This window comes from Equus przewalskii, chromosome 8, assembly GCF_037783145.1.
Source record: "Equus przewalskii isolate Varuska chromosome 8, EquPr2, whole genome shotgun sequence".
Lineage (NCBI taxonomy): Eukaryota > Metazoa > Chordata > Mammalia > Perissodactyla > Equidae > Equus > Equus przewalskii.
Genome location: NC_091838.1, coordinates 46,075,535 through 46,093,569, shown reverse-complemented (window position 1 = coordinate 46,093,569; position 18,035 = coordinate 46,075,535). Strand labels below are relative to the sequence as shown.

General features: G+C 35.0%; 1 protein-coding gene across 4 annotated transcripts in view; it reads left to right on the top strand.

The window, feature by feature from the left end:
- Positions 1-18,035, top strand: part of STK3 (serine/threonine kinase 3) — a 264,145-nt gene that overhangs the window by 175,719 nt on the left and 70,391 nt on the right. For all 4 annotated transcript variants that reach the window (XM_070631817.1, XM_070631816.1, XM_070631819.1 and 1 more), the window contains one exon: positions 17,257-17,449. In XM_070631817.1, the coding sequence (XP_070487918.1) occupies positions 17,257-17,449 (193 nt within the window). The remainder of the gene's footprint in view (positions 1-17,256; positions 17,450-18,035) is intronic.

Here is an 18,035-nt window from a genome sequence, read left to right as displayed (position 1 = left end):
TTCATGGTAATGTGCCTTGGTATAGATCTTTTTCCATGTAGTGTGTGCAGTGTCTTTTCACCCTTTCAATTTGGAAATATCCTGAAGTTCTATGTAATTTATTTATTCTTTTGCTATTTATTGATAATTTTCTCTCTTTCTTTCTGAAACTCCTTTTATTAGATTGTTGGACTTCTCAGATGTATCTTTCAGTGGTCTTTTCTGTTCTTTTCTCTTTCTCTTTTTGTTCTTTCTTGGAGGTCTCCTCAAGTTTATCTTCTAACCCTTCTATTTTTTTCCATATCAAATATTTACTTTCCAAGGTCTCCTCCTCTTCGTCATTACTATTACGTTACCAGTATCACTTTGTTTTCTTTTGCTCCGCGCCTTGTCTCTCTTTCCTGTATGTTTGTTTTGATCACTCACTTTTCCTTTATGGTCTTTCTTCAAAGCTCTAGTGATTCTATTTGAGAGAAGCACTAAAATTGCCTACTGGAAACTCTGTGTGTAAGAGTAGAATAGTTAACTTGTGAACCTTACTGTAAAAGTTGTTAGTATCCCCTGCCCTGGGGCCTGAATTTACTTGCTTCTTGTCACTTCTCTCCTTGCAAGCTTGAGTTTTGGGTTTCTTTGGTCTGCAGAGTTAGCTACTACTTACATATTTATCTGCTTTCTAGCTTCCAAAATTTTTTTTTCTAGCTTCCAACTTTTTTGACATTCTCCTTTTTGCTATTGTCTCCTCCCCCATGCTCTTTGTTTTTATGAGCTTGTCCTTTTCTGTGCCTTTTTTGTAATTTTGGAAGAGTTTTGGGAGGGTTAGGCATAAACCTGTGTGTTCAGTCCTCCATTTTAATGGAAACTCCTGTCATTTGTCATTTCTTGGGTGTTCTGAAATTATAATTTTAAATATTGAGTTTTTAATATGATATTTAATATATCTTTATAAATTTATGAAACACTATATGTTATAATAATTATAAACTCCTTGAATACTCATAAATTAGCACAATTCAAAGAAAAATTATAGTCTGTTCAGTTCTGGCTTATTCTGGACAATTTGTAAATCAAAGTGATCCAAGAAGGGAAGGGAAAACTTCTAGAAGATAACATTACAAGAAATCAGGTCAATTTAAGGCAAGTCATACCAAATTAGTAGTTGATAAGAATAGAAGTAAATGGATATTTCTCTTTTTCTGAACCACTGTGTCCTTTACAAAATAATTTTCTGTAGATGACAGAATAAAGGTACAGCCTTGGACCCTCAGCCCACTCCATGTGAGAACAATTGTAGAATAATGAGCCATTATCTTATTGATTCTGTGCTTGTCTTAACATCTGTATCTATGAATTCAAGATTGTTGCTTTGTAACATCTCCTTATTTTCGTTCATAACTCATCTTGGTTACCTTTGACCCATGAAACTTGCTGGTTCTTTTTTGGAATTTGCTCCAATTTGGGAGGTACGTTTGGCCAATACCTGCTAGTTAATGGTGCTGGGGACTGGCTACTTGTTAGGATGTAGCAGAAGGTTTTGGATGGATATTTTGATATCCTGGTTGTTTTCATTGAGATTTTCCCTCATTTTTTCCCTTCTTTTTGATTATTTCAAAGATGAATGGTCTTTTCAGCATGGTGGGATATCTGCACTGCCAAGTTTTACTTCTGCATTTATTTTTATCCCTGATGACCTGTGTTTTTTGACAGGCTTTATGGTAGCTATCTTTAGTCCCAACCCTGGATTGGTCCTTATGCAGTGACCTGGCTAATATGATGACACAGAGCCAGTTTGGCCCTGAACCATTGAAAAATTTCATAAAGCTAAGTTTGAATTGGTGTAGATCAAATTCTTTCCCCCGTTTCAAAATTATAGAGCTGTGAAACTCACCATACTGAGTTGCTGCATTGTAAGAGATATAATTGATATTCAGTGTTAATACTTTGAACTCATTGTGAATCCTGCTTTCCCATTCTGAGTGAGTATAATTTTTCAGAGAATTCATGGGTTACACCAATATCAACTTGTAATTTTTCCTAATTTAATTTTCCTCTGCATAGTTCAACTTACTGCAGATGGAGAAAAACTTGTGGCCTAAAATTAAACCATTTCCATCAACGCACAGTGTGACTTTTGAAAAGGAAACAGTTTGTGATAGCCGTTTCAAGATATGTTGTTTTTAAAAATGTTAGTGCTGTCCACCTGTGTCCTGGGTGTCTATTATAAATAAACCTCTTTAAATATTTTTTATTCAAGAAAAGTATGGGACATGATTGCAAATAGTGCCCTATGAATTTGATTTTTATACCTATTATAGAAAATGCTTGTCTGATGAGAAAACATCTTGACAAATTGACATGTTTTGATAGGTGCTGAGGTAATTGGACAGATTTTTAAAATTAAACAAATTGCAAACAGAGATTTCTGCAGCAGGATAATCCCAATATCAAGATTTTTGTGTTAGTTTAAGCATTGCTAAACATGACAAAGATCTTCATTTTTTGGCATTTCTGAGCATGTGATCTAAATTTGATACTGAGATGGATCAAATGTATTACAAAATAAGAAAGAATCTGTTTTGTGGATATTAGTGAAAGATATTCCCAAATCTTTAGTGTGAGTTGATTAAACAGCTTAACTCTCTTTGTTCATGTTTACGGTAAATACCTGAATTGCCTATAGAAAATTCACTTTTTTAAAGAGTATCTACTAGCAGAATTTCTCTTTCTATTAGATTCAACTTTAAAATACATTTTGTATTTTAGCCAAGAGCATGCATAGTAGGATATAAAGCAAATCGGCATGAATTGTTTCTGCCATATAAAAGTTTAAAAAATCCAATAAAGGATGCCATTTTAAAAATAGCATTTGCTTAGGTTAAACAACCAAATTAATTTTGAACAGTGAAAAAAATACGGTATGCTTCACAGCATTTTTTTTTTAAGCATGAACATATTGAACTTTGCTAAATATTTTCTAAATATCTTCTGAAAAGAGATTCCAGCAAATTTTCTGGTTAAATAATAGAATGCAGAGTTCTCTTCTTGTGAGTACAAAAAATAATATACATGAATCTCTTAAAGTCTGTATACTTTAGTTAGTGCTAATGGGAAAATGATTCCTTAAGATTTGTGATATTTAATATAATATGTGGAATATTCAGCAAATGGCTAGGTCATTCAGTCGCTTGGTACGTTTGAACTACCTGGCTACTTTTGGAGAAAAAAAACCAAACCAGCAATGCTTGGTTTTTACTTTGAGAAATATCTGATTTAATTGATATAAGCTGAGGCCCAGGCAGCAAAATTTTTTTAAAAACTCCCTAGCTAGTTCTAATGTGGATCTTATATTAGCACACATTTGTCACAATTAGTGAACCAATATTGATAAATATTTTACATTGAAGCCCATACTCCATCCAGATTTACTTAGTTTTTACCTAGTGTCCTTTTTCTATTCCGAGATCCGTCCGGGACACCACGTTACATTTAGTCATCGTGTCTCCTTAGACTCCTCTTAATATCACAGTTTCTCAGATTGTCCTTGTTTTTGATGACTTTGAGAGCATTGAGGAATGCTGGTTAGGTATTTTGTAGAATGACTCTCAACTGGGATTTATTTGATGCTTTTTCTTATGATGACACTGGGGTTATTGGTTTTTGGGAGGAAGACCACAGAGGTAAAGGCTAGTCTCACATCATATCAAGAGTACTAAAGGAAAAACTCGTTTCCTCTACGCTCAACAGTTCTGACACCAAATGTGTGTGGATTTTTCACACCAAAAAAATTCTCCAGTTCCCTGAGGACACCAACTAAGTGTCCTACAATTTAATTCATTTTGACACTAACTACCCGAGTTAGTGCAGACCCCTCAGGCTAAGGGTTTGGTCCCACATGACTGCCCCACATTTCAGACACCCATTGCAAGTCCAGTCATTTATATCAGTATTGACTCATGGTTATTTAGTTTGCACTTTGGGTAATAATCTAGTACTACTTTCTTTATTTTGTTACTCAAATTGTTCCAGCTTTGGCCGTTGGGAGCCTCTTTTAGTTGGCATCTTTGCTCCTTTGACATACCCCATCGTTAAGGTTTTTTGTTGGGTTTTTTTTGAGTACTTCTTTACTCTCTGACACTGTAAGATACTCCAGGCTCATTTTTTATATTTCTTGCCACAGTCTTAGAATACTAGGAGCCTGGTTCCTTTAATTGACAAATGGTATATGAAACCAAGATCTGGACTCTAGGTGTACTTATGGCTACTGTGGGGTATTGTCACTTATAGACCCTTTCAGCTGACAAAGCAAATGTGTGTATACTAAGTTGTTTATACACACATATATATATAACTATATATTGTATGTATGGATGTGTATGAATTTATGTATCTTCATCTATATCTAAATTAAGCTAAACATGAGTTCATACTGATATCTCTGACTCTAATCTATTACCACGTGGATCATTCTATCTGCCTCCCATTGCTTGTTTATAACCCACCACTGCAACGGTGAGAAACGTGCCTCCCGCTATCCAACACCCACTTACTAAATGTTTCAGTTCCTGTATACATGTATAGTAGTTTTAGAATTGTTAACCCATATCCCCATGGGAAACAACTTCATCAGCTAGAGCACAGTGCTAATGTGCAATGCCTTTTGTTTTCTGTCTTCAAACTCTACTCACTTCCAGGGTTATTTAGCTTAGCATCTTTTCTCCCCTCCTCCTTCAGTGAAGTTCTTTCATACATTTATAATACAGTTAGATTTTTTTGTGTGTGTCACAGTCTGCATTCCATCCTGGAATCTCCTGACCTCCTAAATGCTTCTTTAAAATTTGTGTCCTTTAAGGTTCACTCTTTATGGTGTAAAGTTTTGTGGGTTTTGACAAATGCATGGTGTCACATACCCACCATTGCAGTATCATAAAGAATAATTTCACTAGAAAGTTTCTGTGCTTTACCTGTTCAACTCTCCCTCTTTTCCTGAACCCTTTGTGGTTGCTTTTGTTTACCATCTGTAGTTTTGCCTTTTCCATAATGATGTGTAATTGGAATCATATAGTATGTAGCCTTTTCAGGCTGGCTTCTTTCACTTAACTATGCATTTAAGATTCATTCACGTCTTTTTGTGGCCCATCAGCTCATTTTTTCATTTAATACACTGAGTAGTATTTTATTGCATGAATTTTCCACAAGTTGTTTATCCATTCATCTACTGAAGGACATCTTGCTTACTTCTAGTTCTTGACAATTATGAATAAATCTGCTATATTCATTTGCATGCAAGCTTTTGTGTGGATGTAAGTTTTCAAATCAGTTAGGTAACTACCTAGGACTGTAATTGCTGTATTTTATGGTATGTTTAGTTTTGTAAGAAACTGCCAAACTGTTTCCCAGAGTTATACCATTTTGTATTCTCACCAACAATGAATGAGTTTCTGTTGCTAAATATTTTCACACACAGTTCATATTGTCAGCTTTTTTTTCATTTTAGCCATTCTAATAAGTGTTTAATGGTATCTCATTCTTCGTTTAATTTGCAATTCCTAATGACAGGGATGTTGGGCATCTTTTTATATGCTTATTTGCCATTTATATATCTTCTTTGATGAGATGTCTGGTCAATATTTTTCCCCATTTTTTAATTGTTTGTATTTTTTGTTTTCTTATTGTTGATTTTTAAGAGTTCTTTATGTATTTTGGATACAAGTCCCTTACATGATATGTTTTGAAAATATTTTCTCCTAGTCTGTGGCTTGTCTTTTCAATCGTTTAAGAGTGTCTTTTGCAGAGTAGAAGTTTTTAGTTTAATATCACCTCTGAGATTTGTTTTCATAGATCTCGCTTTTAGTGTTTTATCTATAAACTCACCACTAAACTCTGGGTCACATAGGTTTTCTCCTGTGTTTTCTTCCAGAGGTTTTCTGGTTTTGCATGTTATATTATGGTCTGTGAGCTATTTTGAGTTAATTTTTGTGAAAGCCATGAAGTCTGTGTCCAGGTCCTTTGTTTTGCGTGTGGATGTCCAGTTGTTCCAGCATCCTTTGTTTAAAAGGTTACCCTTTCTCCATTGAGTTGCCTTTGTGCCTTTTCAAAGATCAGTTGTCTGTATTTGTATGGGTTTGTTTCTGAGCTCTCTATTCTGTTCCATTGATACATCACTGATATATGTGTCTATTCTTTTGCCAATACTACACTGTCTTGATTACTTTAGTTTTATAGAAGTCTTAAAATTGGATACTGTGAGTCTTCCAACTTTATTCTTATTCGGTATTATGTTGGCTGTTCTAAGTCTTTTGCCTTTCCATAATGTTTAGAATAATTTTCTCAACATTTGCAAATTAACTTGCTGGAAAGTTTATTAGGATTGAATTGAATCTAACCTTTAAGTTAGGAAGAAATGACATCTTAAAAATATTGTGTTTTCTAATCCATGATCATGGAATGTCTCTCTATTTAGATTTATTTTTCATCAGTGCACACAGATTCTATATATATTTTGTTAGACCTAAGTGTTTCTTTTCTTTTTTTTGGTGCTATTTAAAACGGTTTTTTTTTAATTTCAAATTCCAATTGTTTATTGCTAGTATATAGAAAGTAAATTATTTCTATATTGCCATTGTATCCTGTGACCTTGCTGTACACATTTATTAGTTCCAGGAGTGTTTTGTAGATTCTTTGAAATTTTCTATACAGGCAATCATGTCATCTGTGACTAAAGATAGTTTTATTTCTTCCTTTCCAACATCTATAACTTTTATTTTTTTCTCGTCTTACTGCACTAACTAGACTTCCATTTTCTTTTAACTTTAATATCTCTGTATCCTCACTAGGTTTCTCTTTCTCCCTATTCAGAGCATATTATCTTTTTTCCATTTATAAAAATTTGTATAAAAGAAAAATAAGACATGGTATTTGCCTGTGTTCTGATTGCAATCTAGTGGGTGAAGCAGCAAGTAAAGTGATGACTGATCATAGTGCAGTGTGGCAAGTACTGTGATAGACATATGCAGAAAGACAGGAATTGTTGTTTCATGGCCCCTGGATTTTCTAACTTTCTACCCTTCTTAAAAGGCCTCTTCTCTGCTTGCCTTTTCAGTCAGTCATGTTATTCTTTTCTTTTAGGGCCTTTCTCCTCCGCCTAAAAATGTAGTTATGTTTTGACAGTTAAAAGAAAAATAAGGAGAAAAATTAACAAAAAGTTATTCACAACCAAACTTCTTGATAGAATAGTTAGAGCCTTTGTTTCTTTACTTCTCCACATTCTCTCTGCACCTCCTGCTATACTGTGGCTGAAATATTCTCTAGCAGTACTCTCTCCAAGCTGACTTTCTGGCTAAGGTGAGATCACTTTAGCAGTTGTTTAATTTGAGGTGTCCGTGGGTCATCCAAGTCGTTTTGTGTAGCAGGCATTCGGATAAGTAGGTTTGAACCCCAATGGAGAACTCAGGCAATTAGGGAATGAATAGGCTTTCTGCAGCTGGTAGTTAAACCATAAGCAAAGATGGGGTTGCTCACAAAGTGTTTAAAGAAAATCATAGGTTGTTGCTTCTGCCTAGACTACTGCTTTCTTCACCCTCATTTGCCTGATTAACTCCTTATCCTTCAGGAGTCATCTTAGCCATTGATTCCTCTGGAAAGGGGGAATCTTTCATGATGCTCTTCTAAGCTTCAGCTAAGCAAGTGCTCCTGTGTGCTTCCATAGTATCCTGTGTTTACCTCTATGAGAATATTTATTTCACTGTATTTGTCTACTTTCTAACTCTCTCCTCTAAACTACATTTCTCAAGGACAAAGACAATATCTTAGCACACTGCCTGGCACAGATTATTTATTATATAAATATTTATTGAATCAACAAATATATCTATGTAACTGCTTTATATTGTAGGTTTTACCTAACTTTAACTTTTTATTACTTACTATTTAGCATAGTACCACAAGATTATCGTCAAAATAGAATGTATTTGCATTTAAAAATTAATACATGAAGTACATGGTACATACATGGAATGAGAAGTATTTCTTCAGCAGTGCTCAAGTCAAACATGATAAATATTTAGTTGGGAGGGGAGGATTGTTTGTTTTTTGTTGCCTTGACACTCCTCTGCCCCAGAATTTCATTTGTATCAGGAGTTTCAGTAATGTAATCGGCATGTTAAAATTAATATTGTTATTTTACTGTGCTTCAAGAAGTCTTCTTCTGAATTGTATATTTTGGAAGGTGATTTCTTAAAATCATTTCATAATATTATCATTTCTAAGTTTCTACATTGATATTTCTTCTAAGTATTTATATTTGCTATTAAACACTATCATAATGGAACAGATAAGGAGTAAAGAAAGGATGAGGAAAAGAAAAAATTATTTTCAAAGACAAATTAGCCCTTAGTTATATTTGTTTTATGAACGTAAGATATACAATCATAAACCTTTTTATAGAAATACTATTTAGAATGGGATGATAAAGTAATGGGATGATAAAGTAATATGAATGTTTGATATTATCTGCTGTAGTTTCTATCAATTTTGTTGAATCAACAACTGTTCATTGAGCTCCTACTATTATATGCAAGTCATTGGGGAAATTACTGAATGTAGATGAGCTGAACCTTAAGAAACAAATATTGCTTATTTAAAATTATAACTTATGACATAGCAGTCGTTATGGTATTTTAAAATATATCTTTTAAAAAAAATCAATGACCACTGGTCTATTTCTGAAAGGTATTGATAGTATGTTAGTAAATGTAATAACCTATTCTGTGAACCTGTTGTATCTGTGTAATCTCCAATTAATGAAATTTGTTCTAGTCTGTTGTCTTTGGTGCCCTCTTGTGGATTTTTTATAAACTTCTTGTAACAGCAACAATTTTTAAAGGTGTTATTTTTATTTTGAAATATTTGATTTTATAATCTTTATATTTCGTTAATCCTTTGACATGCTTTTGGCTGTGAGAGAAAAAAGAAAAGTCATAGTTAAGGTTGCTTTTACTTTTTAATTGACTGTACAATGTATCAGTATTGTGCACAGGGGATGTAAGATAATCTTTTGTTTGGAAACTTTTAATATAATGCCAAGAACTTGTGCAGTCTTGCATCATGGAGCCTCTGAAGTCCTGCCCACACGCCTTCTCACCATTCAGCTTGTTGTACTGATGAACAAGTCTTTTATGACTTTTGGAGTTCCTGAAAGCTTTGATGTAACTTTAAAACATGCCTGTGAACATACAAAAGTTAGCATGCATGAAGGCAGAAATTTCTGTTTGTTAGAGACAGGTATATCAAAGACAGCAGCTGTATAAGCTCTTATGTTGCTTTTTCAGTGAGAAAGAAGGACCACCTACTTACAGCAATAGGAAGAGAGTTCATTCTTTGTACAGATTTTCAGATACTGTAAATATTAGTAACTTTTAATTGGTGAATACCAGTTTATCACTTTTTTCAGCCTGTCAGACGTTGACATGGTGGTGCCTAAGGGCAGCTATTTGAAGAATATTTTTGATGTTTTCTCAGTAGTCCTTGGCTCAGTTGGGTTGAATGTGGTACTAATGAGACCAGGGTTAACCAGTTGACCCTGCTGTGGGCCATTTCACTTGTAACACAGAAACAATAGACACTACAGGGTATACTGATAACAGGGACAATGGGGTAAGCTCTATCCTTTACCATATTTGGAAGGAGAATTTGAAGATAATGCTTTGTTAGGCCACATCAGTAGTTTCACTTTGCTATAGAAGACAGTGTTTTAAATTTAGTGATATATAGAGCTCTTCCATAATGTGAAACAGAACAAGCAAACGTGCAATAGTTCCCTTAATTTTTGCCCTTTCTAACTCAAGTAGTAATTAAAATTTATTTATTGACACAGGTTAGCATGTTAGCGTAGTCACCAACCCCTGATTTAGTTATGCACCAGGAGAGAAGTAAAAGATTCCAGCCACAGTTTTCCCTGATTTTATGCTCATTTCCTTGAAGTTGTACTGCACATGCCTTGTTGATTTATTATTTGACTCTTTCACCACAAATTAATAATTAGGTTTCACTGCCTTCATCATGTGCTGAAGTGGCAAATTCCATTGTCATTTTTTGGTTACAAAAAACCAACGTTATTTTGTTTTCTGTCTTCATCTAGCCAAATTAGAATCTTTTCCAGTTTTCTTTTGCGAGTCAGTTAGGTCTCTGTAGGTTCAGAATATTGGAGTTATTTTTGATCCAATTTATTTGACTTTCCAGAAGTTTTCTAAAATATGTTGATTCTTCTTTCAGGATTTCTTTCAGATTCAAATTGTCATTTCTCTTTCTGTAGGACCGTTGTCGTACAGGCTTTAATTACCTCAAATCTGGGTTTCGGTAATAACGTTCCGATTCCAGTCTCTCTCCCTCCAGTCTTCTCCTTTTCCAGTTCATCCTTTAGTTTCTGAAGTTCCTATCACTCCTCTGCCTGGCAACTTGTGCTGGCTTCTAGTGTTCAAAGCACTCTATAAACTGTAGGTCATCTGGTAATGCAGTCAGACTCATGCAATACTTTCCATTCTAGCCAGAATATTTCTACCTTTGTGCTTGTTTTTTCAAATCTAGAATGCCACTATCTACTCTTTTTTTTTTTAAAGATTGTCATTTGAGCTAACATCTCTTGCCATCTTCCTTTTTTCTTCTTCTTCTTCTTCTTCTCCCCACAGCCCCCCAGTACATAGTTGTGTATTCTAGTTGTGAGTGCCTCTGGTTGTGCTATGCGGGATGCCACCTCAGCATGGCTTGATGAGCGGTGTCATGTCCACACCCAGGATCCAAACTAGTGCAACCCTGGGCTGCCGAAGCGGAACACGCAAACAACCACTTGGCCACAGGGCCAGCCCCTATCTACTCTTTCTTAATGTTTATCCTAGGAACTTTTATCTTAGAAGATCCAGCTTTCTAAGGGGACTGACTTAATTCTGCGGAGCAAGGGAGTCTTAATTCTTTGTTTGTTATTTCTACCCATTCTCCATAGCTTGTTTTTTATTGTTTACCTTTTAGATTGTGAACTCAAGGTTAGCTGGATTTTATCTCTGAGAAGGATATGAATTCTGGGTTGAAAGTTAAGTATGAGTCCCTCTAGGGGGGATTTTTATTTGTTTCCATCAGGTACCCAGAGTGCTTCCATACTGGGACTGCATTAGGTTAATTTCTCAGCATGGAGTTCCCCATACGATGTGAGTAATGTGGGAAAGCCCAAACCCATGTCTGTACATTCTAAAGGGAAGCACCCCTACTACCTACTACCCATCTTTACCTATAGCCCAGGTGAGACATACAAGTTTGCATGCCATCTCCTTTGCCTATAGCACAAGTTCTCTTGTCTCCTCGTTCACTGAGGATGTAGACCTTCAAGATTCCCATCTTTATGCAGGGGTTTGAGTTCTACTTTGGAAAAAACCCAAAGATTTGTCTCTTGTCCCCGTTTATACACTGGAATAAACACTCCAACCCCACCCCACCCCTGACCCGCATCATCACATGCTCCTAAGGCAGCCCTATGGTCAGAGTTAGCTTACTCTCACTCTGGTTCCCAGCTGTGTTGAGGGCTCTTAGGAGTTTCTTTTGCTATCTTGGAAGCTCAGTTATGCATTTATAGTATGTTTGTTACATTTATTATTTGATGCTTCATGGCCCTCCCTGATTAGTGCCTCTAAGAGATTTTAAAGATATCTAGACCACTATAATATTGCAGCTTTTTGTATGTTGTTTCATTTATCTATCTTGCACATTTTTTTCCTGAAAAATAAATTTTTTTCATGATGTAGCAGAATACATACTCAATAGAATTCTCTAGTTGTAGCCAAGCCATTAAGATTGCTGCTCTATACTGATGATGTACTGTTATATAGTTGTATTAGCAATGAGAAATATTTAATATCACTTCCAGAGAGAAATAATTAGAATATTTCCAATTAGAAAGCTCTTACTTAACTAAGGAATAGTCTATCTCATCAATGTTACAAATGACAAATGCTTTCTAAAATGTTTATGTAGATATCCTTAAAATCAGTCAAGTAATAGCTGAATATTTAGAAAATCCTTTAAGATAGTAGATATTGCAAATGTAAAGATTTATCTAATGTAGAGTCTCTGATTTTTTCCTCAGACTATTATAGCATAAATCTGTCTTAACAATGGAGTAGGATTTCCTAATAATGTTTTCAAATATTTGTATTCCGTGTGGATTTTATGATTCATAACCTGGATTATCATCAGTACTCTGTTTTGCATTCCTGGCACATGATGACCACTGATTGAAAATGCTATTGTATTCCTTACTGGAATTGGCTGCTTTCTACAGTGGGGAAGCATCTGTTCTGCAGACCTTTTTCTATAAAGTATCAACATGTTTTTCTTCTGCTTTTCTTTTGTGAGGAATAACAGAATATATATAAATGAAGTATAACTCTGGAAAAAATTATAAATGTTTTATCTTAAAAATGTAAAGAGTATCAAATGAAATTTTAACAATCTAAAATATCAAGTATAATTTGAGTTAATGATTTTTAAAAAGTAAAAAGTGTTGCTGAAAAGTTTTCAACACCATCACCAAATTATTAGTGCTTGAGTTTTCTAGTTTCACATAAACTAGTTCTTATTCCATCTGTACTTTATTAATTACTGTTTGAGTGCCACCTTCTCATTAGTGAATTGAGTGCTCACTATTTTTTTCACTGCTATTTTTTTTGCTGTCAATTTTTAAATTAGATTAGCATCCTTTAGCAAAACGACCATGTAAGTAAAAATAATATGCAATAAAAGTGATCTCTTCCAAGCTTGATTCAGTGTTTTTATAATTTTATAGATTATCTGAGCCAATTGTGTGAATCCAGAGGTGCAAGCTTCATTATCCCTTTGTAGATGAAACTCTAGTATAGAATATAGGAAGATTAAAAGTATTATTTCACACCAACCAGATGTTATGTTTCTTGTTAAGTTTAATGGTCACAGCACTAAATCTTACAAGGATAAGAGACAAATGACTCACACGTATAAAAATAGATTTAGTGTTTTGGGAATGAACTGGTTGCAACCATGATAAAATAAGATATTAAACGAGCAGATTTCAAAAAGGAACTGATAGAAAATCGACTTTTCCCCTCCCTCCTTCTTGCAGTCTGCTGGAAGGAGTAAATCTCAACATTTTTTTTATTAGCTTTTACCAAGTGCAAATCAGTTTATGTGTATGTCAGTTTCTGCATCTCTTAACTTAGCAATATAAAACATGCTTTAGCTAATGTGCAATCTAAATTAACTTAGTATTGAGAAATGCTATAGGTAATTTTAAAAACTTGAACAATTGGAAGTTAGATCTTGGGCTCTAGAATCAGAACGACCTGGTTAAAATCCTTGCTCCTCCACTTTCTTGTTGTATGACTTGGGACAAATTGTTAAACCCATTTGAACTTCAGATTCATCATTTGCACAATGGGGATGATAAAATCTCACAGAGTATAAGATGATAAAATGAGAGTAGTGTACAAAAAGTCCTTAGCATAGTGCTTCAAACCCATTGATGATAACTTTGGATCATTATTAAATGATTGATCAACTGAATAATGCCAGTTAATAGCATTATTTTCCCTCCCAAAGTTTCTTCAATAGCCATTCTATATTTTAAAATGCTATGTTGGTTTAAATAAAGTTCTATACTAGAATCTTATATCATTGTCCTTAGTTCTGTCATTTGGCCCTACCTCATAATGAAGGCTTTAATGTTCATTTAATAGATTGTATAATGAGAACAAGGCTTTGTACTGGATACCAAGAATATAACTGTTAAGAAGATCTGGTTACTGTCCTTATAGATATTAGAGACTAATGGGAGATTTGGACAAGTCAAGTGTACAGATAATGACAGTATTGGGTAATAAGGGTATGACTGGATAATCACGAGATGCTACAGCAATACAAAAATATGGCATCTAATTCAGTCTTGGGATGTCTGAGCTGAGAAGCGTTGTAAGAAAGAAGTTGTAACATAATACAGCCATCCAAATTTATGTGTGTATATGTTACATATATAGTCTTTATAGGCAGAGTTAGAGGCTTTACTCTTGGTACACCCATTGTACTTTGCCAACACTCTTCTTATAGCACTTAACAAATTGCCTTGTAATTTATTGTTCACATGTCAGTCAGTCTCTCTGAGACTTCAAACTCCTTAAAAAAAAATGAAATAAAACTGTTTCTTATTCATCTTTGTATCTCCAGTGCCGGGTCCACTCCTTGACATGTTTAAATTTACAATAAATGCTTGTTGAGTCAACTAATAAGTGAAAATGTAAATTGATTCATTCACTAAATAAATTTTTATTCGGTACCTCCTATGTGCCAGATGTTCTAAGCACTGGGGATTCATCAGTGAAAAAGAAGTCTTCTCCCTTCATCAGACTTACATTCTAGTGGTAGAGGAGGCCAGGTACAGGCTATGAAGAATATAGAAGGATAAAAAGATTGATGGAGATTTCAGTTTTAGATTGGTGATCAGAGAGAACCTCACTAAGAAGGTGACGTCTAAGTAGAGACCTGAGTTAATTAAAGGATGCAGTTGTCTTGTGGAAGAGTATTCCAGGTTGAGAGATCAGCCAATTTAAAGGCTCAAAGAGGACCATACTTAGAATGTTCAAGAAACAGCAAAGGAGGCCAGCATGGCTAGAACTTGGTGAGTGAGAAGGAATGTGATAGGAGACGGGATTGGCAGATATTACTGGGCCAGATCACATTTGGCCATGATAATGATTTTGGATTTTATCCCAAGTGTCCGAGGGGAGGCCAAAGGCAGGGTTTTGAGCAGAAGAGTAACATGATGTGATTTGTCTTTTGAAATGATCACTCTGCCTATTTTGTGGTAGACTAAAGGCGGCAGGAATGGAAACACTGAAAACTGTTAGGAGGCTGTTTTAATATACCACGTGAGAGATGATGATGGCTTTGATGAAGATGGACCAAATAATTTATATCAGTCTCTTTTGGAATAGGAGCTGGTGACATAAGCTGGTAAAATACCTCTAACTTATGCATTCAAGTAGATCAAAATTTAAATGTAGTAAGGTACATGTATTTAGTGAAATAATGGACTAAAAAATAAAGGAACTAGTTTCTTAGTCCCAGCTCTACTTTTATGTAGGTGTGTGACGTTGGAGAAATCTTTTACTTTCTAGGGACCTCAGTTTTTTCAGATATAAAATGAAAGGTTGAGTTATTAAAGGTCCATGATTTTATAATTCTGTGAAAAAGTAAATATATGATGAATGCTTACTTTGTATGAATACTGAATGAAACACCTTAGTAGATTCAGAAGTACTGTAAGGCATTCTTATCCATAAGGTGCTCACATTTAGAAAAGATTTTACAAAATGGTTACTCACAGTATGAGATCATAAATTTAAATGCAAAAATGTATAATGCAAATTATAAATTCGACAGAAGTTTGGAAAAGAGGATAATTAATAAAGACTGATTAGCCATAAAGGTAATAACTACTGGATCTGGGACTAGGTAGGATTTAGTTAAAATAGAGAGGAAAGAGCATTCTGGGTAGAGAAGAACACATGAGCAATAGGGAAGTCTTAATGAGTAAAGCGTGATATGGGTTTATGACAGAGGGAGACTCAGTTAAGGTCAGCCTGACTATACTGAAGGATATGTGAACAATGGGAAAATAGGATTGGCCAGATAAGATAACATAGAAGACATTAAAATTTAGGCAGAAATGTTTAGCTTTTAATGCAGGCAAGAACTGGGAGCCATTATAGATTCTTCAGTAGAAGGATATCATGATACATATAATATGCAAGAAAGATTGGTGTGGTATACATGTACTCTGAAGAAGGTGTAAAGCTACTTTGTTCCTAGTAGGTTGCAGGCATTTTGCATACCTTTTTAATTTAATCATTATAGCACCAATGAAAAAAGCTAAAATTTAGAGTTTAAATAGATTGTCTAAAGGTCTTATACCTATTAAGTGATTCAAGCCAGGATTTGAACTAACATCTGTGTGATTCTAGAAGGGCAGGGTGGGAGAGACTCTTCAATCAGGAAGCTCTACCTGCCGTAACCAAGGTGTGAAATGAGGTAATGAGGAATTTACTCAGTAGCAGTGAGAATGGAAAAGAAGAGACAGAGCTGAGAGGGGATTTTTTGAAGAACTTGTTGACTGATTGTATATAGGGAAGGAAAGAGAGAATACGCCTAAGAAGACTGTGAAGTTTTATTCTCGGATTGCTAATAAAGATTACTCTGCTTTGTAGTGGTGGTTCTTGGGAATGGAGGCAGACAGGAGGGGCTAAGGAGATGGATGAGATGATGATACCTGTTTTGGGAATGTTGAGTTTTAAACATTAATCATTTAAATAGTAAGTAAAGTCAGGAAGATTTCAGGATTTGGGAGTCCTCAACATACTAGACAGTTGAAGGCATAAGAATAAAGAAGTCTTCTGTGAGAGGGAGGCTCATGAAAGAAGAACAAAAGACTTTGAGATGTAAAGCTGAATTTATCGTGTAGGTTTAGGAAGAGGAGGGCTATCAAACAGCTGAGAACAACATGCATGTTCCTGTTCTCCATATTTGCATTTTGTCGCTGTCAGAACTAGGTTTTGCTTGTTCGTTTCTACTTTAAGTGGAATACATATAAGTGAATTTCAGTGCATGATCAAGTTTTTCCAATAGCAGATTGTTTGGTCTCTCAAACAGAATTTGTTAGTTTATTTCCTAGTCTATCTTAATCTTTTTTTTAATAGAATTTTATTTTTTTTTTTTTGAGGAAGATTAGCCCTGAGCTAACTACTGCCAGTCCTCCTCTTTTTTGCTGAGGAAGGCTGGCCCTGAGCTAACATCCGTGCCCATCTTCCTCTACTTTATACGTGGGACGCCTACCACAGCATGGTGGCCAAGTGGTGCCATGTCCGCACCCGGGATCCTAACCTGCGAATCACGGGCCACCGAGAAGTGGAACACGCGAACTTACTGCTGCACCACCGGGCCGGCTCCTATCTTAATCTTTTTAAAAAAACAACTAGCAGCCTTCTATTTCATCAGTGTCTGTTGCTTGAGCTTTAATTACATAAAGCTTTAGATTGTTTTGGCTAACTTTGGCTCTTATGATAACATTTGTGTATGTATCCTCACTTTAAAATTAATAGTAATAGTAGTGTTTTTTTCAGTATTAAAAGTATAATATGCTTGTACTATTGTTAAGAATTAAGAAATTCAGCTGTCTGAGAAAAGTCTTCCTTCATTGCAGTACTTTGCTTGCAGGATGAAGATGAGCTGGATTCCCACACCATGGTGAAGACTAGTTCGGAAAGTGTGGGCACGATGCGGGCTACCAGCACAATGAGTGAAGGGGCCCAGACCATGATTGAACATAATAGCACGATGTTAGAATCTGACTTGGGGACCATGGTTATAAACAGTGAGGATGAGGAAGAAGAAGATGGAACTATGAAAAGTATGTGGCTTTTTCCCATTGAACATTAATTTTCTATTTTGAAAGTATATTTCTGTTGAAATCAGAAGAGTTATATGTTACTTTTTATAGCCAGTTGTGGAAAATTTTGTTTCTTGGCTTTACTACTTAACAGTAAAAAGAGTGTGGCACAAATAAATTTAAAAAAACACTTTTTTTTTAGTATAGTAGAAAGCAGCATATCTTTAACTTAGGATTATGTTACTTTTTTCTGTTGAAGGATGCTAACCCATAGCTTATTTTAATTTGTAAAGTATGTTAGAGATAAAAAGATAGTGTTCCTAATATTTGCTTTTCCATTTTAAAAAAAATAAACCTAAAATTCTGTTCCAATAAATAGAACATCGTATTATTTCATGTTGTCTAAATTATCACTTGAGCTGCAGTGACAGAGGAGTTTAAGCTAAGGAAAGAAAGAAGGGCTGAGGTGGGAAAAGAACACTAGAAAGAAGGATCAAGGGACAGGAATACTCATGCAGAAAATTCAGTTCAGTTCAAATTTACTACTGCTTGTCGTGTGTGAGGCACAGTGCCAGGGGTGTTGCAGGGCCTAAAATGACAGTTAAGA